This window comes from Xenopus laevis, chromosome 3L, assembly GCF_017654675.1.
Source record: "Xenopus laevis strain J_2021 chromosome 3L, Xenopus_laevis_v10.1, whole genome shotgun sequence".
Classification (NCBI taxonomy): domain Eukaryota; kingdom Metazoa; phylum Chordata; class Amphibia; order Anura; family Pipidae; genus Xenopus; species Xenopus laevis.
The window spans coordinates 7,344,305-7,371,289 of record NC_054375.1 but is presented as its reverse complement, the minus strand read 5'-3'; the positions used below and the strand labels follow the sequence as shown (position 1 = coordinate 7,371,289).

At 44.2% G+C, this 26,985-nt stretch overlaps 1 protein-coding gene across 3 annotated transcripts; it reads left to right on the top strand.

The window, feature by feature from the left end:
- The first annotated feature begins 392 nt into the window (after nucleotides 1-392).
- Nucleotides 393-26,712, top strand: LOC108704378 (MANSC domain-containing protein 1). Of its 3 annotated transcripts, XM_018240886.2 has the most exons (5): nucleotides 393-551; nucleotides 18,623-18,745; nucleotides 20,265-20,571; nucleotides 23,765-23,905; nucleotides 24,472-26,712. In XM_018240886.2, the coding sequence occupies exons 3-5, from the start codon at nucleotides 20,355-20,357 to the stop codon at nucleotides 26,337-26,339; spliced, it is 2,226 nt and encodes a 741-aa protein (XP_018096375.1). In that variant the 5' UTR covers nucleotides 393-551; nucleotides 18,623-18,745; nucleotides 20,265-20,354; the 3' UTR covers nucleotides 26,340-26,712. The 3 variants fall into 3 exon arrangements, with proteins under 3 accessions (XP_018096375.1, XP_018096376.1, XP_041441845.1); XM_018240887.2 differs by lacking the exon at nucleotides 18,623-18,745 and having other exon boundaries at nucleotides 397-551; XM_041585911.1 differs by lacking the exons at nucleotides 18,623-18,745; nucleotides 20,265-20,571 and having other exon boundaries at nucleotides 401-551.
- Nucleotides 26,713-26,985: the final 273 nt, after the last annotated feature.

Here is a 26,985-nt window from a genome sequence, read left to right as displayed (position 1 = left end):
TCCATGCATTTCAATGGGGTGCCCAACACTCAGCTGATCAGGTATTGCTTCCGGGTACAAAACTGCTCATGTCATCAGGTTGCTTGAGTCTACCAGTCAGACTGGCTCTGTCTCTTCTGTATTTCTACACAAAAACAAAATCATCTCCTGAATCAGACATTTAAATTTAACCCTCCGTCCTTTTAATTGGTAAGTCTGGGAAATGATTTTGAATATATATATCTATATCTTATAATAAAAGAGTGATGTCACAATTCTCTTGATGGATTACCCTGCTCGATGGGATACCAGGTAATAACCCTGCAGGCCCTCCTCAGTTCAGTGTATATTTCTAGCCGGTGGTGTGCCTTTGTTTTATAATGCAAACTTGTAGCAAATACATTTCCGTATGCTGGGGGCCCTCCTACCATTGAGATCTCTTTCTCCCCCTCCCAAACAGCGAACTGAGCCAGGGGTGGGGCTACTGGTCTTGCTCAGTACAACCTTCTGATATGCAGGAGAGGCAGCACATGAAGCAGGCGAGACAAGGAATCCTCAGGAAACTTTTCCAGGTTAGCAATGTTAATAATGGCCATTTTTTTCCTTCTCAAATTATACTGACGAAACATAAAAATACTAAATTGCTGCATGAGAGAACATACCCTACTTGCCCGGCACTTACTTACCCCACTTACTCTGCTTATTGACTATTGTAGTTTCTGCCTCACCTTATCCCTATCAAGACCTACAGGTTGGAGATCTGTTGTCCAGAAACTCAGTATCTGGAATTATTTGAGCCTTTTCTTCTGAACCAGAAAAGCTTTTTCTCTGGATTCTCCCATAGAGTCAGATGTAGTTTAACGAGAAACCCTTATTATGTAATGTTAATATGTAAACTCTATCGAAATCTTTGGGAAAAACTGGAACTGAATTAGGAGAAAGTTTTTCTCCAAAAACTGTTATATCGTCCACCGGTGGGCCCCCCAGTGCACGATATAACATTTTTTGGGTCCCCCATTAAAGTTTTTTTTTTCAAAAACACTGGCGCCAGGACCCTTACAAGTTAAAAATAAACATTAGCATCAGGGTTACCACTTTGTAGGAAACAATTCTCTCTCTGGTACATTTCATTCTTAATTAAATTAATTAAGTTAATTAATGACATCAATATCAAGTATAATTCATTCTGGCTGGGCTGGCAAATTGTTTACAGATGGCAACGATCTCCTCAACAGCACTCATCCATAGCCATTGGCTTTTTCACGCCACCTTTCCTAATCAGGGCTGCTTCAATAAATGGGCCAAATTGGCATTTGCCTGGCTCTTTATATTGTCTCCACAGGTGGTTCTGACTTCTTTAGACAATGTAGCAGAAGCCAACTGATTAACAGACGTGGAAGAGAGTTGATTTCTGCTACATTGTTTAAGAACTCAGAAGCACCTATGCAGATACTACACACAAATACTGCTTTCAGTTGCAAATACTTCAGAAAACTATAAAACTATTGGACATTTTTTGATGAAGGTAAATCGGAAAGCTGCTTAAAATTACAGTTTCTTTCAATATGGCTGCCAATGAGTACCACTGCACCTCTGCCTGTTACCCCATGAGCCCCACAGGCAGGAGGATAACAATTGGGGTAGAATTGTAGGTGTCCTGAAATGGATCTGGGATTCTGGGCTGGTTACCAAGGAGCTGTAAATAGGCTATTCGGTAAGGCACCTGCACCCCCTACATGGAATAAGCTTGTAACAAGAAAGGACAGAAGGATTTAATTTAGAAGTGTAGATTGTTATGTTTTGGGTAGCCGAGGATGAGTAGAGTATAACAGTGCTTTATTAGCAGGCTCTCATGCAGCCATTACACAACAGTAACTTTCACTTGCTGAAGCTGTCAGGAAGTATGCACAATATAAGTCTGGGCACAGTGACATCTACAGGCCATTTGTATAAACACCACATATAGCTCTAAGCTGGAAAAGGTTTAAAGATGTGCCATACTGCTGGGTGGCAGGGCAGGAGGGGGGCAGGAGTGAGTGGTCTGTGCCATACTAGAGGGGGGCAGGAGTGAGTGGTATGTACCATACTGCAGGGCAGGAGTAAGTAGTATGTGCCATACTGGAGGGGGCAGGAGTGAGTGGTATGTGCCATACTGCAGGGCAGGAGTAAGTAGTATATGCCATACTGGAGGGGGCAGTAGTGAGTGGTATGTGCCATACTGCAGGGCAGGAGTGAGTGGTCTGTGCCATACTGGAGGGGAGCAGGAGTGAGTGGTATGTACAATACTGCAGGGCAGGAGTAAGTAGTATGTGCCATACTGGAGGGGGCAGGTGTGAGTGGTCTGTGCCATACTGGAGGGGGCAGGAGTGAGTGGTATGTGCCATACTGGAGGGGGCAGGAGTGAGTGGTATGTGCCATACTGCAGGGCAGGAGTAAGTAGTATGTGCCGTACTGGAAGGGCAGGAGTGAGTGGTATGTGCCATACTGCAGGGGGGCGGGAGTGATTGGTATGTGCCAAGGTACAGGGGTGTGAGTATCAGGGAAGGAGTATTCTGCACCCTAGTATAGAGGTGTGTGGCAGGGCAGGATTAAGTGCTGTTTACTTAGAGAACTGTGCATTTTGTAGCAAGATTATATGATATATTCCTGCTGTGCCAGGGCCTTGGCTGACGGTGACATTGCTGACTGTCGGTTGGCTTTAGGTCACTGGTGACTTTACTGTAGGTGTTGACTTTGTAAGAACAAGGGTGCCCTGGTTAATACCTGATACTTAAATACACAAAATGTGCAAATATAATTTGATTCTTGACGCATTCCCTTTGATATATGGACAAAGACAATTGCCCCCCTGTAATCAGCAAATACTTTTATTAAAAGGTAACCCAAGTTGCTTTTCTTTGCTAGAGAATGAGGTATAGACTCTGCAATGCATCTGAAATCCTGACCTACATAAAGCAGCTTTCACTTCCTTGTGTCAGTCAGTTTGGCACGTCAGGGTTTGTCCCCCGTTAGCAGTGACCTAGAAAATGGGTTACCCGAGGGTGAGTCAACGTGATTCTCTTTAATGCACTAAATCCAGATATCCAATCCAATAAATGGAACTTGTGGATAGTATGAAAAGGAGACGGATGGGGTGCAGAATGGAACATGGGCATGTTTTTATATATTATGCAAAATTCTCAAGTCCAGCTTTTCTTTCCCAAACTTTAATGTGATTTGCTAAAGAAATAGTGAATAGAGTTCAGCTCCTGTAAATAAATGGAAGCTTTATAAAGGTGGAGAGGAGAGGTGCACAGTCTGGAACACATAATGGAGCAGAGAGCAAAGGAACTGACAGACAGACAGACTAGAGATTTCTGTGAGGCAGACGTACAGGCTTGTCATTGGTTATTATTCTGCGAATGTTTAATTGGGAATTGTCATTGATTCCATTATATCATCTCTTTGTCTTCCTGCAAAAATGACATTTGTGTCGCTCTCTGTGTTTTCTCTGGCAGTGGGCTGAGGGCTGTCACAAATAATATGTCAGGCTCCATTAATTTAAGATAATAAGACGGCTCTTGTTTGATCTTATGTTTTGTGCTGAAGTCTGACAATGTGACTTTCTTTTAACTGCATTTTATTTGTCACTAGGAGAACCATACAAGCTGGGACTTATTTCATTGCATAATACATGTAAACATCATCAGTGTTTCCTATTACTTCCTTATTATACCTGCTATCCCACAGTCACACTCCCTTGCCAGAGACTATTATCCCACTGTTACTATAGGCACCATCTCTCCCTACTATACCTGCTATCCTACAGTCACACTCCCTTCCCAGAGACTATTATCCACTGTTACTATAGGCACCATCTCTCCCTACTATACCTGCTATCCCACAGTCACACTCCCTTCCCAGAGACTATTATCCACTGTTACTATAGGCACCATCTCTCCCTACTATACCTGCTATCCTACAGTCACACTCCCTTCCCAGAGACTATTATCCCACTGTTACTATAGGCACCATCTCTCCCTACTATACCTGCTATCCCACAGTCACACTCCCTTCCCAGAGACTATTATCCACTGTTACTATAGGCACCATCTCTCCCTACTATACCTGCTATCCTACAGTCACACTCCCCTTCCCAGAGACTATTATCCACTGTTACTATAGGCACCATCTCTCCCTACTATACCTGCTATCCCACAGTCACACTCCCTTCCCAGAGACTATTATCCACTGTTACTATAGGCACCATCTCTCCCTACTATACCTGCTATCCCACAGCCACACTCCCTTCCCAGAGACTATTATCCACTGTTACTATAGGCACCATCTCTCCCTACTATACCTGCTATCCCACAGTCACACTCGCTTCCCAGAGACTATTATCCACTGTTACTATAGACACCATCTCTCCCTACTATACCTGCTATCCCACAGTCACACTCCCTTCCCAGAGACTATTATACCACTGTTACTATAGGCACCATCTCTCCCTACTATACCTGCTATCCCACAGTCACACTCCCTTCCCAGAGACTATTATCCACTGTTACTATAGGCACCATCTCTCCCTACTATACCTGCTATCCCACAGTCACACTCCCTTCCCAGAGACTATTATCCACTGTTACTATAGGCACCATCTCTCCCTACTATACCTGCTATCCCACAGTCACACTCCCTTCCCAGAGACTATTATCCACTGTTACTATAGGCACCATCTCTCCCTACTATACCTGCTATCCCACAGCCACACTCCCCTTCCCAGAGACTATTATCCACTGTTACTATAGGCACCATCTCTCCCTACTATACCTGCTATCCCACAGTCACACTCGCTTCCCAGAGACTATTATCCACTGTTACTATAGACACCACTCTCTCCCTACTATACCTGCTATCCCAAGTCACACTCCCTCCCAGAGACTATTTATACCACTGTTACTATAGGCACCATCTCTCCCTACTATACCTGCTATCCCACAGTCACACTCCCTTCCCAGAGACTATTAATCTCACTGTTTTACTAGGCACCATCTCTCCTCTACTATACCTGCTATCCCACAGTCACCTCACCCTTTCCCAGAGACTATTATCCACTGTTACTATAGACCATCTCTCCCTACTATACCTGCTATCCCACAGTCACACTCCCTTCCCAGAGACTATTATCCACTGTTACTATAGAAACCATCTCTCCCTACTATACCTGCTATCCCACAGTCACACTCCCTTCCCAGAGACTATTATCCACTGTTACTATAGGCACCATCTCTCCCTACTATACCTGCTATCCCACAGTCACACTCCCTTCCCAGAGACTATTATCCACTGTTACTATAGGCACCATCTCTCCCTACTATACCTGCTATCCCACAGTCACACTCCCTTCCCAGAGACTATTATCCACTGTTACTATAGGCACCATCTCTCCCTACTATACCTGCTATCCCACAGTCACACTCCCTTCCCAGAGACTATTATCCACTGTTACTATAGGCACCATCTCTCCCTACTATACCTGCTATCCCACAGTCACACTCCCTTCCCAGAGACTATTATCCACTGTTACTATAGGCACCATCTCTCCCTACTATACCTGCTATCCCACAGTCACACTCCCTTCCCAAGAGACTATTATCCACTGTTACTATAGGCACCATCTCTCCCTACTATACCTGCTATCCCACAGTCACACTCCCTTCCCAGAGACTATTATCCACTGTTACTATAGGCACCATCTCTCCCTACTATACCTGCTATCCCACAGTCACACTCCCTTCCCAGAGACTATTATCCACTGTTACTATAGGCACCATCTCTCCGCACTAGCTATACCTGCTATCCCACAGTCCACACTCCCCTTCCCATGAGCACTATTATCCACTGTTACTATAGGCACCATCTCTCCCACTATACCTGCTATCCCACAGTCACACTCCCTTCCAGAGGACTATTATCCACTTGTTATATAGGCACCATCTCTCCCTACTATACCTTGCTATCCCACAGTCACACTCCCTTCCCAGAGACTATTATCCACTGTTACTATAGGCACCATCTCTCCCTACTATACCTGCTATCCACAGTCACACTCCCTTCCCAGAGACTATTATCCACTGTTACTATAGCACCATCTCTCCCCTACTATACCTGCTATCCCACAGTCACACTCCCTTCCCAGAGACTATTATCCACTGTTTACTATAGACACCATCTCTCCCTACTATACCTGCTATCCCACAGTCACACTCCCTTCCCAGAGGACTATTATCCCACTGTTTACTATAGGCACCATCTCTCCTACTATACTGCTATCCCACAGTCACACTCCCTTCCCAGAGACTATTATCCACTGTTACTATAGACTCCATCTCTCCCTACTATACCTGCTATCCCACAGTCACACTCCCTTCCCAGAGACTATTATCCCACTGTTACTATAGGCACCATCTCTCCCTACTATACCTGCTATCCCACAGTCACACTCCCTTCCCAGAGACTATTATCCCACTGTTACTATAGGCACCATCTCTCCCTACTATACCTGCTATCCCACAGTCACACTCCCTTCCCAGAGACTATTATCCCACTGTTACTATAGGCACCATCTCTCCCTACTATACCTGCTATCCCAACAGTCACACTCCCTTCCCAGAGACTATTATCCACTGTTACTATAGGACACCATCTCTCCCTACTATACCTGCTATCCCACAGTCACACTCCCTTCCCAGAGACTATTATCCCACTGTTACTATAGGCACCATCACTCCCTACTATACCTGCTATCCCACAGTCACACTCCCTTCCCAGAGACTATTATCCACTGTTACTATAGACACCATCTCTCCCTACTATACCTGCTATCCCACAGTCACACTAGCTTCCCAGAGACTATTATCCACTGTTACTATAGGCACCATCTCTCCCTACTATACCTGCTATCCCACAGTCACACTCCCTTCCCAGAGACTATTATCCACTGTTACTATAGGCACCATCTCTCCCTACTATACCTGTTATCCCACAGTCCCTTCCCAGAGTGGATTTAGAGCATACATGGGGCCACACACAATGTGAACACCTTCCTATTGTTCCGATCGTGCAAAGTGAAGAAACAATTGGAACAGCCGGAAGTAAAGAGATGCTGCTCCTCATCCTCCCCACACACCATGCACTTACTGTGTAACATTGTACTTAAGCAGATAAAATTTTCTAACCTGCACAATCTCTGGACTGACCAGTATGTATTATATATATATATATAGATATCGATCAGCATCTGTATGTGCATACACATACAGATCATTGTACTACAGCTTGTTTTGTATGATTTTATCTGTGCATGTATGCACTTAATTAAGTGAGACAAATCATTCTGATCTGATGGTTTGGCCCCATAATCTAGACGTCTCTGTACAATCAGCCGCGACTAAAGAGATGTCTGGGTCTGACGCAAGTAAGTTACCTAAACTGTAAAGGTGGCCATTCACGGATAGATCCGCTCGTTTGGCGATGTCGCCAAACGAGCGGATCTCCCTCCGATATGCCCACCTTGAGGTGGGCAATATCGGGCTGATCCGATCGTGGGCCCTATGGCCCAACGATCGGATCCTAGCGTTCGCCAAACGGGCGGTCGGATCGCGGGACCGCATCAACGAACAGATGCGGCCGCGATCCGACGGGATTTTCTGTCCCATCCGATCGAGATCTGGCTGACTTTCGGCCAGATCTCGATCGGGGAAGCCCGTCGGGGGCCCCCATACACGGGCCAATAAGCTGCCGACTTGGTCTGTCGGCAGCTTTTATCGGCCCGTGTATGGCCACCTTTAGGGTTGAGAAGACCAGTGTTAAAGGGATAGATTAATGTCAGGAATTGTTTTTGAAAATGACACTTACTGTGTCTGTATCACTCTAAGGGTAAGGGCACACTGGCCGCTGGCTAAAATGAAATATCGCCTGCGCTAAAGCACACTCGGCGATTCGTTTTACAAGGAAACTTCAGTTGACTTCGGAAAACGAATCGGCGCGTGTGCTTTAGCTCAGGCAATTTTCATTAGCCAGCGCAAGAGAGAGGGAAGGCATTCGGGGAGATTGGTCGCTGCAAAGACGAGGCGATTAGTTGCCAGGCAACTAAATCTCCCTGAATCGCCCAGTGTGCCCCTACCCTAAAGGCTCAATTGTACTTGTACTACCCGAATATGTCAAAATCCTTCCTCCTAGAAGTTGTCCTACTTAGTGAGTTGTTGTCGTGTTTGTACTACAACTATTGTCTTCCAATTACTCAGTGGGTGTAAGAAGTGAACTCGGGAACCTTTTAGGAACCAGTATGGCAGCTACCACAGCTTCTGAAAAGAAAATTCCCTGACACCTCACATTCACTTACAGCATGTTTGTGCAAATGTTTTTTTTAATTTAAAAGTGTTGGTGCATTTGCTGACGCACCCAAATCCGCACTTGCTGTTCTGCATCAACACCTGCTGCTTTTCAGCCTGTGTGCCTTAAAGGGGATGCTCACATTTAAATGAAATTTTAGTATGACGTAGAGAGGGATATTCTGAGACAATTTGCAATTGGGTTTTCATTTTTTTTATTATTTGTGGTTTTTGAGTTATTTAGCTTTTTATTCAGCAGCTCTCCAGTTTGCTAAGGTCCAATTTACCCTAGCAACCATACCTTGATTTAAGAGACTGAAATAGGAGAGGCCTGAATAGATAGATGAGTAATAAAAAGTAGCAATAATAAAACATATGTAGCCTTACTTTTAGATGGGGTCGGTGCAAATAATTCAAAAAGTATAAAAAGGAAAACAATGAAGGCCAATTGAAAAGTTGCTTAGAATTAGCCATTCTATAACATACTAAAAGTGAACTTAAAGCCAAAACCACCCCTTTGTGTCTCCTTATCTCCATTAAATCATAATGTCAGGTGACAGCACCCATGTTTGTCTGTTCTCAGGGGTGGCTTTGGTTTCCCCAGAAGATCTTCCAAAAACCCAACATTCAAGTCTTTCCTGATTCTTTGTTCTTTTTCAAGTCGATTTCCTTTGAAAACCTTCAGCAAGAAAACAAGAAAGGGACAGAATAAGCTTTTAGAAGTGCCGGAGGGGAAGGGTCACAGAGAAATTGGGTCTGGGTGCGGGGGAAGGTGAGGGACAAGTGATATTGTGGAGGTGTAAAGGGAAAGTTAACCCTTCCCAGTATAAGGCAGATTTAAAAATGGTGTCATGGTGAGGACCTCTCCTGGTGGCCTGCATTGGCATTCATTATAATGGGATAATGATCAGATCAGCAGGAGGTTATGAAGATTAGAGGGGGGTGCATCCCTAACTGCTTCATACAATGCCTGGCAGGTGCTGGGAGTTCTGTTTAAAAAAGCTACTGTTTAAAAAAGCTACTGTAGGACCACAGGTTGGGCAGCACCAACAGAAGGTGCTTCTGCCTCCATCTTGCCCTACTCTGCGCAGGTCTCTCTGCAGTCACCCCTAAAAAGAGCTATGGTGTCAGCCATAGGGAATGAAATTGAGGCACGTCTAGAGAACTGTCTGCATTACCCATCTACTACAACTCCCAGAATCCTTCACTAGCTAACTGTACTTAAGATTCAAACACCATAACATATCCAATTTGTCTTTTATGAACGTAGCCATCTCCTGGCCCCTGAAAACAGATCAGAACCTGCACAAACTGCAACAATACCCACATACAGCCTCAACCCCCCAAACCTACACCAGAACAATACTTTTAATGCCCCATTTATTTTTTGCTGTTTCCTACCACCAGCCATTATCTCCTTCATTCTTACTCCCCAACAAATCTTACATGGGTTTTTCTCCATTGCCCCTTACTACAACCCCGCCCCCCCCCCCCAAAAAAAATCCTGTTTGGTTCCTCTTGATTGATTCAGTGTCATTCCGGACCCCAAATAAACCCAGTGTCTGTCTGTTATTATTAACATATCAAAATAGGGGGTTGTCTTTCAGGTTCATGAGAGAGTTCCAGCTACAAAAGCCCAGCAGAGTGCAATGCATTGTGGGGGTTGTAGTCTCTTTTTTTTTTTTTTTTAGAGGGAAAGAGGCAGCTCTCAGCTGCCATAAAGCAGGACAGGACTGCTGCTTACAATGGTGATCAGATAGGATCTGTGCAGCCACTGGGACAGAATGTTCTGTTATACAGATAGCTAGAATCTCAGCTGCCATAAAGCAGGACAGGACTGCTGCTTACAATGGGGATCAGATAGGAACTGTGCAGCCACTGGGACAGAATGTTCTGTTATACAGATAGCTAGAATCTCAGCTGCCATAAAGCAGGGCAGGACTGCTGCTTACAATGGGGATCAGATAGGATCTGTGCAGCCACTGGGACAGAATGCTCTGTTATACAGATAGCTAGAATCTCAGCTGCCATAAAGCAGGACAGGACTGCTGCTTCCAATGGGGATCAGATAGGATCTGTGCAGCCACTGGGACAGAATGCTCTGTTATACAGATAGCTAGAATCTCAGCTGCCATAAAGGGGTGGAGAGCCAGGCACAGTTTATGACATATTTTCAGCAGTGCATAAGGTGCTGTTTTCGTGCTTATTCGGTTAAAGTTACTTTAAATGGGACACAAAAAGCTTTATCTATGGTTTGTGTCTCTCGCAGCCTACACTGACCTTGGGATAGGAAATTCAGGTCAGGAGGAATCACCTGTTTCGTGGGTGGATTGCGGCAAAACAAGTATTTCTGCATTTCAGAAAAAACAAAAACGAACATTCTTATTGGTAGTTATTTTTTTTTTTTTTACTGAAACTTTTTCTAATTGTAAAGCACTGCGTATCTTGATAGCGCAATATAAATAAATGATGATGATATCAGTAACTCAGTACTTATCTGCTCCTGGTCAGGATATTAGGGATTAGAGATGTCGCGAACTGTTCGCCGGCGAACTTGTTCGCGCGAACATCGGGTGGTCGCGCTCGCCGGAAGTTCGCGAACGTCGCGCGACGTTCGCCATTTTGGGTTCGCCATTGTTGGCGCTTTTTTTTGCCCTCTCACCCCAGACCAGCAGGTACATGGCAGCCAATCAGGAAGCTCTCCCCTGGACCACTCCCCTTCCCTATAAAAACCGAAGCCCTGCAGCGTTTTTTCACTCTGCCTGTGTGTGCTGAAGAGATAGTGTAGGGAGAGAGCTGCTGCCTGTTAGTGATTTCAGGGACAGTTGAAAGTTTGCTGGCTAGTAATCGTTTTGATACTGCTCTGTTATTGGAGGGACAGAAGTCTGCAGGGGTTTGAGGGACATTTAAGCTTAGGTAGCTTTGCTGGCTAGTAATCTACCTTCTACTGCAGTGCTCTGTATGTAGCTGCAGTGGGCAGCTGTCCTGCTTCTGATCTCATCTGCTGACTGCTGCAATAACAGTAGTCCTTGTAAGGACTGCTTTTATTTATTTTTTTGTTGTTTTACTACTACTACTACTACTACTACTATAAGAGCCCAGTGCTATTAGTCTAGCAGTGTTGGGGAGTGGGACTGGTGTGCTAATCTGCTGCTCCTAGTAGTTCAGCAGCACCAACTTTAATTTTTTTTTTTTAATATTCATTTTTTTTTATTTTACTTTTTTTTATTTTACTACCGCTGTAGTAGTGTATAAGTTGACCTTTAGGTATTATTTGCCCTGTAGGCATTATTTGCACACTGTTTTCTTCAACCCGCCATCGAGCTGTGTGACCTTGTTCACATTCTGTCTAAATATCCATAATATTACCGTCTCCAGAAAAAACACCGGAGTCACTTTTTTCAAGCAGCCATAAATATATTTTACGTAATCCGTATCCACCGCTGTAGTAGTGTATACGTTGGCCTTGTAGGCATTATTTGCACACTGTTTTCTTCAACCCGCCATCGAGCTGTGTGACCTTGTTCACATTCTGTCTAAATATCCATAATATTACCGTCTCCAGAAAAAACACCGGAGTCACTTTTTTCAAGCAGCCATAATATATTTTACGTAATCCGTATCCACCGCTGTAGTAGTGTATACGTTGGCCTTGTAGGCATTATTTGCACACTGTTTTCTTCAACCCGCCATCGAGCTGTGTGACCTTGTTCCCATTCTGTCTAAATATCCATAATATTACCGTCTCCAGAAAAAACACCGGAGTCACTTTTTTCAAGCAGCCATCATATATTTTACGTAATCCGTATCCACCGCTGTAGTAGTGTATACGTTGGCCTTGTAGGCATTATTTGCACACTGTTTTCTTCAACCCGCCATCGAGCTGTGTGACCTTGTTCACATTCTGTCTAAATATCCATAATATTACCGTCTCCAGAAAAAACACCGGAGTCACTTTTTTCAAGCAGCATTCATATATTTTACGTAATCCGTATCCACCGCTGTAGTAGTGTATACGTTGGCCTTGTAGGCATTATTTGCACACTGTTTTCTTCAACCCGCCATCGAGCTGTGTGACCTTGTTCACATTCTGTCTAAATATCCATAATATTACCGTCTCCAGAAAAAACACGGAGTCACTTTTTTCAAGCAGCATTCATATATTTTACGTAATCCGTATCCACCGCTGTAGTAGTGTATACGTTGGCCTTGTAGGCATTATTTGCACACTGTTTTCTTCAACCCGCCATCGAGCTGTGTGACCTTGTTCACATTCTGTCTAAATATCCATAATATTACCGTCTCCAGAAAAAACACCGGAGTCACTTTTTTCAAGCAGCATTCATATATTTTACGTAATCCGTATCCACCGCTGTAGTAGTGTATACGTTGGCCTTGTAGGCATTATTTGCACACTGTTTTCTTCAACCCGCCATCGAGCTGTGTGACCTTGTTCACATTCTGTCTAAATATCCATAATATTACCGTCTCCAGAAAAAACACCGGAGTCACTTTTTTCAAGCAGCCATAATATATTTTACTTAATCCGTATCCACCGCTGTAGTAGTGTATACGTTGACCTTGTAGGCATTATTTGCACACTGTTTTCTTCAACCCGCCATCGAGCTGTGTGACCTTGTTCACATTTTGTCTAAATATTGATAATATTATCGTCTCTAGAAAAACCACTTGAGTTACTTTTTTTCAAGCAGCATTCATATATTTTACGTAATCCGTATCCACCGCTGTAGTAGTGTATACGTTGACCTTGTAGGCATTATTTGCACAGTGTTTTCTTCAACCCGCCATCGAGCTGTGTGAGCTTGTTCACATTTTGTCTAAATATTGATAATATTATCGTCTCTAGAAAAACCACTTGAGTTACTTTTTTTCAAGCAGCATTCATATATTTACGTAATCCGTATCCACCGCTGTAGTAGTGTATACGTTGACCTTGTAGGCATTATTTGCACAGTGTTTTCTTCAACCCGCCATCGAGCTGTGTGAGCTTGTTCACATTTTGTCTAAATATTGATAATATTATCGTCTCTAGAAAAACCACTTGAGTTACTTTTTTTCAAGCAGCATTCATATATTTTACGTAATCCGTATCCACCGCTGTAGTAGTGTATACGTTGACCTTGTAGGCATTATTTTCACACTGTTTTCTTCAACCCGCCATCGAGCTGTGTGACCTTGTTCACATTTTGTCTAAATATTGATAATATTATCGTCTCTAGAAAAACCACTTGAGTTACTTTTTTTCAAGCAGCATTCATATATTTTACGTAATCCGTATCCACCGCTGTAGTAGTGTATACGTTGACTTTGTAGGCATTATTTGCACAGTGTTTTCTTCAACCCGCCATCTAGCTGTGTGTATTATCGTTTCCAGAAAAACCAACTGAGTTTTTGTTGTTGTTGTTGTTGTTGTTTTTTTAAAAATAATGCCAGGCAAAGGCAGGCCGCCACGCAGAGGCCGTGCTAGGGGCCGTGCTGCTATGCAATCCTGTGGCCCTAGCAAATTGCCCAGTTTTAAAAAGCCAATGACCCTGAACTCCCAAAATGCTGAAGAGGTAGTTGACTGGCTTACACAGCACACCCCATCCTCTACCGTTTCTAACTTTACCACAACATCCTCCTCATCCTCCACTGCTATGGCCACCCCACGTAACACTTCCTCCACCACCGGTGCCCCTTCTTCACTGGGGTCAGAGGAGTTATTTTCCCATGAGTTTCTTGAACTGAGTAATGCGCAACCATTATTGCCAGAAGAAGATGAAGGAGATGAGGACCTTACACCAGATTTAATTCTGGCAGAGAACACGATAGAGATGGACATAATGAGTGATGAGGAGGAGGTCCCCGCTGCTGCTTCCTTCTGTGATGTGTCAGAAGAAATTGATGCATCTGAGGAGAATGATGATGAGGAGATTGATGTTTTGTGGGTGCCTAGTAGAAGAGAGCAAGAGGAGGGTAGTTCAGATGGAGAGACGGAGAGTCAGAGAGGCAGTAGGAGAATAAGACTTAGAAGAAGCAGGGAGGACAGCCCGCAGGGATCAGTAGGGCAACAACATGTATCGGCACCTGTGTTCAGCCGGCCAACGCACCCGCCATTGCCGCCAATACCGCCAACTCCGCCAACTTCTACTGTTACCGCCAGATCGCACACTTCCAAAAAGTCAGCAGTGTGGGATTTTTTTAATGTGTGTGCCTCTGACAAAAGCATTGTAATTTGCAATGAGTGCAGTCAGAAACTGAGCCTTGGTAAGCCCAACAGCCACATAGGTACAACTTCTATGCGAAGGCACATGAGCGGCAAGCACAAAGCACTTTGGGAGCAACACCTCAAAGGCAACAGGCAAACTAAAAGCCACACTCCTTCTGGTCCAGCATCTTACTGCTCTACCTCTGCTCTCCTTGACCCGTCTGAACCACCCTCCACTCCGCCTTCCACCTTGACCACCTGTTCCCATTCCCAGTCATCTGCCACCAGCCAAGTTTCTGTGAAGGCCATGTTTGAGCGTAAGAAGCCAATGTCTGACTGTCACCCCCTTGCCCGGCGTCTGACAGCTGGCTTGTCTGCACTCTTAGCCCGCCAGCTTTTACCATACCAGCTGGTGGACTCTGAGGCCTTCCGCAAATTTGTAGCAATTGGGACACCGCAGTGGAAGGTACCCAGCCGCAATTTTTTTTCTAAAAAGGGAATACCACACCTGTACCAACATGTGCAGAGCCAAGTTACCGCATCTCTGTCACTTAGTGTTGGGCCAAAGGTCCATATGACTACTGACGCATGGTCCTCCAAGCATGGTCAGGGCAGGTATGTCACCTACACTGCCCACTGGGTGAACTTGGTAATGGCTGGGAAGCAGGGAATGGGTAGCTCAACAACAACAGTGGAGTTGGTGTCACCGCCACGGATTGCACGCGGTTCTGCCACCACCTCTACTCCTCCATCGCTCTCTACCTCGTCTTCTTCTTCTTCTTACTCTGCTGCTGGGTCCTCCTTCTCCTCCTCCACACCTGTGCACCCCCAGCTCCCCCTAGGCTATTCGACGTGCCAGGTACGCCGTTGTCACGCTGTCTTGGGGATGACGTGCCTGGAAAGCAAAAACCATACCGGATCTGTACTCCTGTCATCTCTGCAGTCACAGGCCGATCGGTGGCTGACCCCACACCAACTGCAGATCGGAAAAGTGGTGTGTGACAATGGAAGCAATCTGTTGGCAGCGTTGAGACTAGGCAATTTAAACACATGTGCCCTGCATGGCACATGTGTTAAATTTAATAGTCCAACGTTTTGTCTCCAAGTACCCAGGATTCCAGGACGTTCTCACCCAGTCCAGAAAGGTGTCGGCCCATTTCAGACGTTCCTACACAGCCATGGCACGCCTTGCTGACATTCAGCAGCGCTACAACATGCCAGTCAGGCGTTTGATTTCTGACAGCCAGACTCGCTGGAATTCAACGCTCCTTATGTTGGAACGTCTGCTGCAACAACAAAGGGCCGTCAACGAGTACCTTTTTGAACTGGGTGGTAGGACTGGATCTGCACAGCTGGGGATTTTTTTCCCCCGTTACTGGGTGCTTATGCGCGATGCCTGCAGGCTCATGCGACCTTTTGAAGAGGTGACAAATATGGTCAGTCGCACCGAAGGCACCATCAGCGACCTAATACCCTTCGCTTTCTTCCTGGAGCGTGCCGTGCGACGAGTGACAGATGAGGCTGTAGACCAGCGTGACGAGGAGCTGGAAGCGCACGATTTCTGGTCGGAATCACCAGAACGAACCCAGGCACCTGCTGCAACGCAGGGAGAGGTGCCAGAAGTGGAGTCAGAGGAGGAAGGTGGCTTTGTGGAGGAGGAGGAGGAGGACCAACAGGAGCAGGCTTCCCAGGGGGCTAGTGGTGACCTTTTGGGGACCCCTGGTCTTGTACGTGGCTGGGGGGAGGAGACCGTGGATGATGCAGTCCTTGATAATGAGGAAGCGGAGATGGATAGCTCTGCATCCAACCTTGTGAGAATGGGGTCTTTCATGCTGTCATGCCTGTTGAAGGACCCCCGTATCAAGAGGCTTAAGGAGAAGGACCTGTACTGGGTCGCAACGCTACTAGACCCTCGGTACAAGCATAAAGTGTCAGAAATGTTACCAACATACCACAAGTCCGAAAAGATGCGGCATTTACAAACCAGCCTGCAAAACATGTTGTACAATGCTTTTAAGGGTGATGTCACTTCAGGAACTCATCAACATTCCAGGGGCAGAGGTGCCAGTAATCCTGCCACGAGCACACCTGCAAGGACAAAGCCCTTTGGCCAGTCTGTAACGTCAGACATGCAAATGTTTTTCTGTCCAAGGCAGCGCCACAACCCTTCTGGATCCACCCTCAAAGAACGCCTCGACCGGCAGGTAGCGGACTACCTGGCATTAACTGCAGATATCGACACTCTGAGGAGCGATGAACCCCTGGACTACTGGTGCGCAGGCTTGATCTGTGGCCAGAGCTGTCACAATTTGCCATGAACCTCTTGTCTTGCCCAGCCTCAAGTGTGCTCTCAGAAAGGACCTTCAGTGCAGCAGGAGGGATTGTAACTGAGAAGAGAACTCGCCTAGGTCACAAAAGTGTCGATTACCTGACCTTTATTAAAATGAATGAGGGGTGGATCTCAGAGGGTTACTGCACGCCGGAAGACTTGTTCTGACTTCTATGCAGCTGTCCTTCTCTTCAAGCCTCATGACTCCACACACAGCTGTCCTTTAGCGTCCTCCTCCTCCCTCCGCCACCGTTACAAACTAGGGTGCAAACCCTACTGGTTTAATTTTTTCTGGCCTCTGTGCTTCAGTGGCTGCGACCAAAAAAATGCCTATTTTCTGCATTTATATGACATAATTTTTCTGGCCTCTGTGCTTCAGTGGCTGCAACCAAAAAAATTTATATTTTCAGCATTTATATGGCATAATTTTTCTGTCAACTGTGCTTCAGTGGCTGCGACCAAAAAAATGCATATTTTCTGCATTTATATGGCATAATTTTTCTGGCCTCTGTGCTTCAGTGGCTGCAACCAAAAAAATTACTATTTTCAGCATTTATATGGCATAATTTTTCTGGCAACTGTGCTTCAGTGGCTGCGACCAAAAAAATGCATATTTTCTGCATTTATATGGCATAATTTTTCTGGCCTCTGTGCTTCAGTGGCTGCAACCAAAAAAATTTATATTTTCAGCATTTATATGGCATAATTTTTCTGTCAACTGTGCTTCAGTGGCTGCGACCAAAAAAATGCATATTTTCTGCATTTATATGGCATAATTTTTCTGGCCTCTGTGCTTCAGTGGCTGCAACCAAAAAAATTTATATTTTCAGCATTTATATGGCATAATTTTTCTGGCAACTGTGCTTCAGTGGCTGCGACCAAAAAAATGACTATTTTCAGCATTTATATGGCATATTTTTTCTGGCCTCTGTGCTTCAGTGGCTGTGGCCAAAAAAACTGGGCAAACAATGCCTACAAGGTCAACGACGTTGACCTTGTAGGCATTGTTTGCCCAGTTTTTTTGGCCACAGCCACTGAAGCACAGAGGCCAGAAAAAATATGCCATATAAATGCTGAAAATAGTCATTTTTTGCCATACGTTGACTCAACGTATATGGCAAAAAATGACTATTTTCAGCATTTATGTGGCATATTTTTTCTGGCAACTGTGCTTCAGTGGCTGCAACCAAAAAAACTGGGCAAACAATGCCTACAAGGTCAACGTATGGCAGTTGTTTAAAGAGAACAGTAGATTACTAGCCAGCAAAGCTACCTAAGCTAAAATGTCCCTCAAATCCCTGCAGACTTCTGTCCCTCCAATACAGAGCAGTATCAAGCAGATTACTAGCCAGCAAACTTACTATCATCTGTCCCTGAAATCACTAACAGCTCTCCCCCTACACTATCTCTTCCAAGCACACACAGGCAGATTTTTCAGATACATTTTTGCCCTTGATCCCCCTCTGGCATGCCACTGTCCAGGTCGTTGCACCCTTTAAACAACTTTAAAATAATTTTTCTGGCCAGAAATGTCTTTTCTAGATGTTAAAGTTCGCCTTCCCATTGAAGTCTATGGGGTTCGCGAACCGTTCGCGAACCGCTCGCATTTTTGCGCAAGTTCGCGAATATGTTCGCGAACTTTTTTTCCGACGTTCGCTACATCCCTATTAGGGATATCTAATGAGTAACCCATGGGATTTCCTGCTGTAACATCCTGGGTTTCTCTTTCAGATCAGAGATGTTTGGGCTATTGGAATCCTGCAGAGTGGAGTCATTAGTAGTGGGGCCATGAGTAGCCGATGGGCCAGGGACAGGAATCTGTGAGACACGGGGAAGAAAGAAGGTGTATGGGCTGTGAGTATAATATGGGGCTATAAAGGGAAAGTCTGTGATATTATTCACATGGGAAACTATCCTGCCAGGCAACTTTATTTGTTAAGGGGAAATAAATCAGACGAGGCTTCGACTCAGGAACAGTAAGTGAACCGCCAAATGAACCTCTAGATTGGGCACTTCTACCCCCTCTCCGGAGGGGTCCAGTCTAACGGTTAATTTGGGGGGAGGGGGGTTAAATTACAGTTTATTTGCCCTCCTAGATACACTGGAAACTGCACCTTGAAGGTCAATCAGGCTCATATTCAGGGCAAACACTTAGCGGGTTATTTATTAAAGAAAAGTGAATTTTTAGAGGCTAAAAAAAAAAACTTGAGATTTCTTATACCCCGATGCTGCAAAAAGCCGAAATCCAAAAATGTGCCATCTCAGACCTGTCGAGGTCCTGTATAAGTCAATGGGAGAGGCGCCTATCTTAATTTGAAGTTGTCGGGGTCTTTGTGGGTTTTCGGCAGAAAATCTGACTTTTCTCCTCAATGAGTGGTGCAGGAAAAGAAATCCTGAAAAATGTCAGCAATTTGGGAAAAAGTAAACACTTAAGGGGTTATTTATTTAAGTCCAAATGGTAAAAAATCGAAAATGTTAGTTTTTCCACTGGAAAACTTGAATTTTTAGAGAAAAAAAAAACCTTGAATTTTTTGAGATTTATTATACCCCGACGTTGCAAAGTGCCCGAATCCAAAATTCGGCCATCTCAGACCTGTCGAGGTCCTGTATAAGTCAATGGGAGAGGCACCTACCTCAATTTGAACTTGTCTTTGTGGGTTTTTGGCAGAAAATCCGACTTTTTGGGGGTTTTCGGACAAAAATTTGAAGTGATGCAGGAAAAAAAATCCTGAAAAATGTCAGCAATTTGGGAAAAAGCAAACACTTAGGGGGGTTTTTTTTAAATTAAAATCCGAATGGTAAAAACTCGAAAAATTTTAGTTTTTCCACCAGAAAACTCAAAAAACTAAATCTTTTTGAGATTTATTATACCTATATGAAATTGAAGTTATTGTGGGTTTTCGGCAGAAGATACGGCTTTTTTGGGGTTTTCGGGCAAAAATGCAAATAAATCGAGTGAACTTTTGAGTTTTTCCACAATCCGAATAAATCGAGTTACTTTATTAATACATAAGATAAAATCGTGCATGGGAGTTTGGTCATGGCTTTTTTTTTAATAAAATATGAGACAAATTTTAGTAAATAACCCCCTAAAATTCTGCCCTAGATATTCCTGCAACTATGCCTGATACACTAATGTTGTCGTATCTGTGTGACGCAGCTATGAGCTATAGGGGCAATGAGCAAACACTGGCCCTTCGGGGGGGGGGGTATTTGTAAAGTTCAACAAGCCCTGCCCTAGAAGAGGGTATTGGGTTAAAGTACAAACATACAGGACTGCAGCAAAATACTATCAAAAATATTAGGGGCATATATTTCTTTTTGCCGTTTACTTCTCCTTTAAATGATTATATTCCTTGTTTTATCATCTCAGACATACTGGGACGACAGTTGAAGACACACAGTGATACTGGGCTGAACAGTCTGATTTAACGTTGGTTGCCCCCTACTTGCTTGGAACATCATGGACCCCTGTTGGACCTTATTGCCCTACATTGTGTTTGTGACTCTCCCCTTCATGACTCCGTGTGGAGCTCAGAGCTGCCTCTCCAGGCCAATACCAGACATGACAATAGCCATCAATAGGGAAGTGTTACAGACTGTGAGTAGCACCGACCCGCTCTACACCGCCGACCCGGAACAATGTGCAGCCGCATGCTGTGCACAACATAAAATCGCAGGTAACTGGTACTATCTTCCTGCCGTAATCTTCACTTCTCTTCCCAAACTGTATTTAAACTAGTGGATATCTAGTCATATAGATCTATCCCTATATAAAGATGCAATGCGTCCACTAATAACTGAATTAGATTGATTCACCCAGGCCCAATACATTTATACTGTATCATATTTATTAATTAAAGGGGAACTTAAGGAACCAACCTAGGCCGGATACATTTATACTGTATCATATTAATTAATTAAAGGGGAACTTAAGGAACCAACCTAGGCCGGATACATTTATACTGTATCATATTTATTAATTAAAGGGGAACTTAAGGAACCAACCTAGGCAGGGTACATTTATATTGTATCATATTTATTAATTAAAGGGGAACTTAAGGAACCAACCTAGGCAGGATACATTTATACTGTATCATATTTATTAATTAAAGGGGAACTTAAGGAACCAACCTAGGCCGGATACATTTATACTGTATCATATTTATTAATTAAAGGGGAACTTAAGGAACCAACCTAGGCAGGATACATTTATACTGTATCATATTTATTAATTAAAGGGGAACTTAAGGAACCAACCTAGGCAGGGTACATTTATATTGTATCATATTTATTAATTAAAGGGGAACTTAAGGAACCAACCTAGGCAGGATACATTTATACTGTATCATATTTTTTAATTAAAGAGGAACTTAAGGAACCAACCTAGGCAGGATACATTTATACTGTATCATATTTATTAATTAAAGGGGAACTTAAGGAACCAACCTAGGCCGGATACATTTATACTGTATCATATTTTTTAATTAAAGGGGAACTTAAGGAACCAACCTAGGCCGGATACATGTATACTGTATCATATTTATTTAAAGGGGAACTTAAGGAACCAACTTAGGCCCAATACATTTATACTGTATCATATTAATTAAAGGGGAACTTACGGTAACAACCTAGGCTGAATACATTTATACTGTATCACATTTATTAATTAAAGGGGAACTTAAGGTACCCAAAAGCCTTAACTATCGATGTTCTTTATTGTTGGTACATAGTATGATCAAAATCAATTAAATGTCTCGGGGACCGTCGACGAGAAAAAAGTACTGGCTTGGGTACATTATTTAAGGCACCCATTTATTTGTGCAAACATAGAATGCCTACACGAATATCTGCCGTTCCCACAGTGGCTGGTCATTCTGTATGACCGATCCAATATCAACATTCCATAGAGTATAGCCAACTGCAACAAAACATGTACATTTCAACGGTGTTGAGCTTCAATTTGTTATCCATTTACCCCCAAATCAAAGCCCTGACCAATCAGATTGTGCCATTACACAGTACCATGAGTAGTGCATTATGGAGGACAACAAAACGTACACCTAGGCGTTTTCAAAAATGCTGAGCTTCAGCTAGCCATGTATTTACCCCAGAAAAACACCCCTGTCATTACATTGCATTATTCCTAGTACAGTAGAAACACTCAGGAGTGCACTGACGCAAGAGAAACCCTGTACATAGAGGGTGTAAGGGTGCTGTGCTTGGCTATGCACTCTGATTGGTTTACAGCCAGTGCTGGGCACAGGGTCTCCTTTGCCTCTGCCCCATGACATTGTGTCATTCTAGAGCATTGGAGAAGCAAATCTGTGGGGATTTTATTAAATATGATAATATTGTTATAATGATGAACTGAGGATTATATTTTACTTTCCCTTTAATATGTATGTCAACCAGTAAGAGCACAAGTGGATCACCTCACCCTATATTTGCTTTGTACCTTAGCATACAATAAGTGTTCAGCGCAGATAAATTTTTGCGTTCCTCCCTGTTATCAAATAAAACACGTCTTTGCCTTATTAGTAATGTCCCCATATAGTCTGCGATTCTCCCAAGGTTGAACATGTCCACATTTACCCTCATTAGATACATTGATCCACCTGTTGCGCTATCCTGGTCACCAAAAAACAGATTAACACAATTATTGCATATCATTTGTTTTACCAGTCTTTGTACACACTATGAGCAAACTTAGGGGCTGTTCCTGCTTAATTGTGCTTAGTACAGGGAATACCTATGCTGCCATAGTTTTATGGGATCTCTCTGTACAGACCATGAACAAACTTAGGGACTGTTCCTGCTTAATTGTGCTTAGTACGGGGAATACCTATGCTGCCATAGTTTTATGGGATCTCTCTGTTCAGACTATGAGCAAACTTAGGGGGCTGTTCCTGCTCAATTGTGCATAGTACAGGGAATACCTATGCTGCCATAGTTTTATGGGATCTCTCTGTACAGACTATGAACAAACTTAGGGGCTGTTCCTGCTGAATTGTGCTTAGTACAGGGGAATACCTATGCTGCCATAGTTTTATGGGAGCTCTCTGTACAGACTATGAACAAACTTAGGGACTGTTCCTGCTGAATTGTGCTTAGTACAGGGGCAGGGGCGATTCTTGCTATAATGCCGCCTGAGGCGGCCTTCTTTCGCCGCCCCCTTCCCTCCTCCCGGCACTAACCTTTATAGCGCCGGAGAGGGCAGGGGCGGTCCGCGACGATTCGTGCAGAGAGCGCAATATCGCTCTCTGCGCTAGAAGAGCCGAATTTCCGGTTTGAAAACCGGAAATTCGGCTCTTAGTTACCAGGAGCGGCATTTTTGCCGCCCCTGGCAACCAGGGGGGCGCTGCCGCCTGAGGCGAGTGTCTCAACTCGCCTCATTGGTGGAGCGCCCCTGTACAGGGGAATACCTATGCTGCCATAGTTTTATGGGATCTCTCTGTACAGACTATGAGCAAACTTAGGGGACTGTTCCTGCTGAATTGTGCTTAGTACAGGGAATACCTATGCTGCCATAGTTTTATGGGCTCTCTCTGTACAGACTATGAGCAAACTTAGGGGACTGTTCCTGCTGAATTGTGCTTAGTACAGGGGAATACCTATGCTGCCATAGTTTTATGGGATCTCTCTGTACAGACTATGAGCAAACTTTGGGGACTGATCCTGCTGAATTGTGCTTAGTACAGGGGAATACCTATGCTGCCATAGTTTTATGGGATCTCTCTGTACAGACTATGAGCAAACTTTGGGGACTGATCCTGCTGAATTGTGCTTAGTACAGGGGATACCTATGCTGCCATAGTTTTATGGTTAGGATACCCTTAGAAAAAGTCTTGACAGTATTTTTCTTTTATCCAGGTCACAAAGATTGCAACCTCTATATTTTTGACACTCGTAAGATCCAAAAACATCTAAACTGTTACTTATTTCACTGCCCGACACCGGAATCCTGTCCCTTGAAAAGGTCTAAGGGAGTCATGAGCATCTGGATGTTGCCAGGTTAGTGCACCATTTCAGTGCAAGGAATGTTGGGAGGCGCTGGTTTCCTTCGTACTATTTTTCTGCTTATCCCCCCTGTGAAGTTCTGTACCAACTCAAGATGCCCCAGTATCCTCCCATCTGCTTTTCTGCTGATTCACTGCACATGCTCTGAGCTGCTGGAGCTTATGGACCCACTCACAATATACAGTATATATTCAATAGAACATTAACAATACCAGGCAGATTAGTAAATAATTCTGATTCACATTACATCACAGCATAGAAAGCAGTTCCCCTGACATCACAGTTGATTATTACTTAACCCATCAGCTTTTCTTACAGAAGAACCCCATGATTTTCTATGTCCCCTAAGCTTCGCTTTCCAACAGCTGCCCAGAGCCCACTGAGCATGTGCAGTGCCACCGACACACAAAATATGGCCTAACAAGATCCAAGATGGGGAGTTCTGTTAAAAAGTAATAGCTCTGGGAATAAAAATGTACCAATGAAGGGAAGTGTGACAGCAGAAGAGATTTATTTTTACATTTTCTCTGTAATAATCATTGTATGACATTCTCTTGCAGAAAATAAAGGTACCGGTAGTCACACTGATGGACCAGTGATCCAGGTGCCGGTTTCCAGTGATCACAGCAAAGAAGAAAAGTCTGCAAGCAAGGGAACTGACAATGGATTCCACTCTCACGGTGATAAAAGCCAGATATCAGATCCCAAGGAACAAGCTGAGAGCTCAGAAACTGAAAAATCTGCTTTCAGTGCTCAGTCACAAGATGATACAAGGGATAGAGCAGAGCAAAACAAGCACCCTAACAGCTCCAAAGCCAAAGAAATTGGCTCTGATGTACAGTCTCAGGGTCACACAATACCAGACCCTATAGAGCACTCTCATAGGTCTGATTCAGAGGACTCCGATATACAGACACTGGGAGATACAAGCCAGTTACCAGACCCTATAGAGAACTCTCACAGCTCTGAATCCAGAAACTCTGATGTGCAGCCACAGGATGATAAAAGCAAGGCAACTGATCCTATAGTGGACTCTAAAAGCTCTGAAGACAGGCAATCCGGTGTAAAATCACATGGTCAAAAGCAGATATCAGACCCTACAGAGAACTCTCAAAACTCTGAAGAGAAGAAATTTGCCTCTAATAAACAGTCACAGGTTGATAGAAGCCAGCCATCGGACTCTATAGAAGACTCTCAAAGTTCTAAACCAAAAAAGACTGATGTAAAGTCACAGGGTGATAAAAAGCAGATTTCAGACCCTACAAAGGACTCTCTAAGCTCTGAAGCCAATGATTCTGGCTATGAAGGTACAAAACCCCAGACCCCCAACCTGAAAAAACCCTCTGCAATACCAGACAATAGAACACATCGTAAAAGCTCTTCAGACATGGAATCTGAATCAGAGAGCAAGGAGTCTAACTTAAAAGGCCTTTCCAAAGGTTCAGAAACCAAGATTCAGGTGGGTTCTACAGACAAGGACCCAGAGAATGTTCAGAGCCACATTACTTCCCAGATGATTGATTTGGCTAAGGATATTGAAAAGCAACTGGATTTGATGGAGTCAAATCAAGACCCGTCCACTGATGGGAGCAGTCTCTCCTCTCCCGATACCAGCTTGCACCACAACGTTTCAGGCAGTGCTCATGATGTGGGGGTTCAAAATGTCCCTTCTTCTGGGGCAGATGAAAAGTCCAGCCAAGCAGACAATAATGTCATGGTTCTTCATCCCACCAAGTTCCTTGAGGAACGTTCCACCACAGCTCCCTCTAACCTCAAATCTATTACTTCAGCCTCCCACCATCTGCTTATCACCAAAGCACCTCAAGGCAATTCTCATAATAACAAACCTGCCAATGGTCAACAGACACCTATTGAGAAAGACGTTAAAAATGCTTTAAGTTCCTCTAGGGTTGGTTCTCGTCTGTCAGAAGAACATACAACCACAAAAGCCCTCAAAACTCTTCATCTTACTAATAGCACAAAGATTCCAGATACTAAGTCTCTGTATAAGACCAGAACCCCCGTACTGGCCACGCACTCTGCCCCTTCAAAAGTTTTCCCTGAAAGAAGATCAAAGGCCACTACCCTCTTTCCTGAACCTGGAGTTCACACCAGTAAAACCCTCATAGACAGAGTTACCTTAAAGTCCTCTGATCTTGCCAACCCTGAATCCAGTTTTGAGGAAGACCATCCTGATCTTACCCAGCACAATGCCCAAAGTGACAGAGCCAGTAAGCTGGATACTCACGGGGCTACTGACAACTTCTTCTTAGAGGAAAGATATGGCTTAGTGGCAGCGCTGCTCTTTGGAGTGGTGTTCCTACTGGTGGTAATAGGCCTTGTAGGTCGCAAAGTCTCCCAAGTGCAACGCCGGTACCAGTACAACAAGGTAGACTATCTCATCAATGGCATGTATGTGGATACGTGAGGAAGTCGCTGGAATGGATGGATGTGGTGCTTACACCTAAAAGACTGTTTTGTTGGCCAACAAATTACTTAACCCCTACAGGAGGTTGGGCTCTCTGGAGGACATGCAATGGATGGGAATATCACTAGTGGGGAGGGGCAGACAACCTGCCCGTTGAGGTAGAATGTTGCCTCTGAAACCCACTTGACCCATGTGTCATAAAATGGGACGTCTTTACTGCTTTGATGATATGTGTCAAATAGTGAGGCAGGGTTATTAACGGTATTGTGTATTAATGGATTTACACACTGTCCTTATTACTGTGGCTCTCACTCACTTGTTGATAGAAGATCACAGTTGTGAGGCTCCAAACCAATAAAGAGGCCAAAAACTTTGTACATGTTCCTTTTGTCTCCAACAGCGAATGTGCAGCTCTAAGAGTGACAACCTCCATAAGATCTAGTGCTGGCATTGTGTGTTTACTTTCCCTAAAGGTGACCATACACAGGGAGATCCGATTGTTTGGTGATGTTGCCAAACGAGCTGATATCTCTCCCCGATATGCCCTATGCCTAGAGGTGGCCGATATCAGACTGATCCGAGGGCCCAACGACTGGATCATAATGCAGGAGTACGGGCAGTCGGATCACGGGATTGTATCAACAAA

Coding starts and splice junctions, on each gene's coding strand:
- LOC108704378 (XM_018240886.2), top strand. CDS start 20,355: ATGGACCCCTGTTGGACCTTATTGCCCTACATTGTGTTTGTGACTCTC. Junction 20,572..23,764: donor TGCACAACATAAAATCGCAG/GTAACTGGTACT, acceptor TCTTTTATCCAG/GTCACAAAGATTGCAACCTC. Junction 23,906..24,471: donor GAGCATCTGGATGTTGCCAG/GTTAGTGCACCA, acceptor ATTCTCTTGCAG/AAAATAAAGGTACCGGTAGT.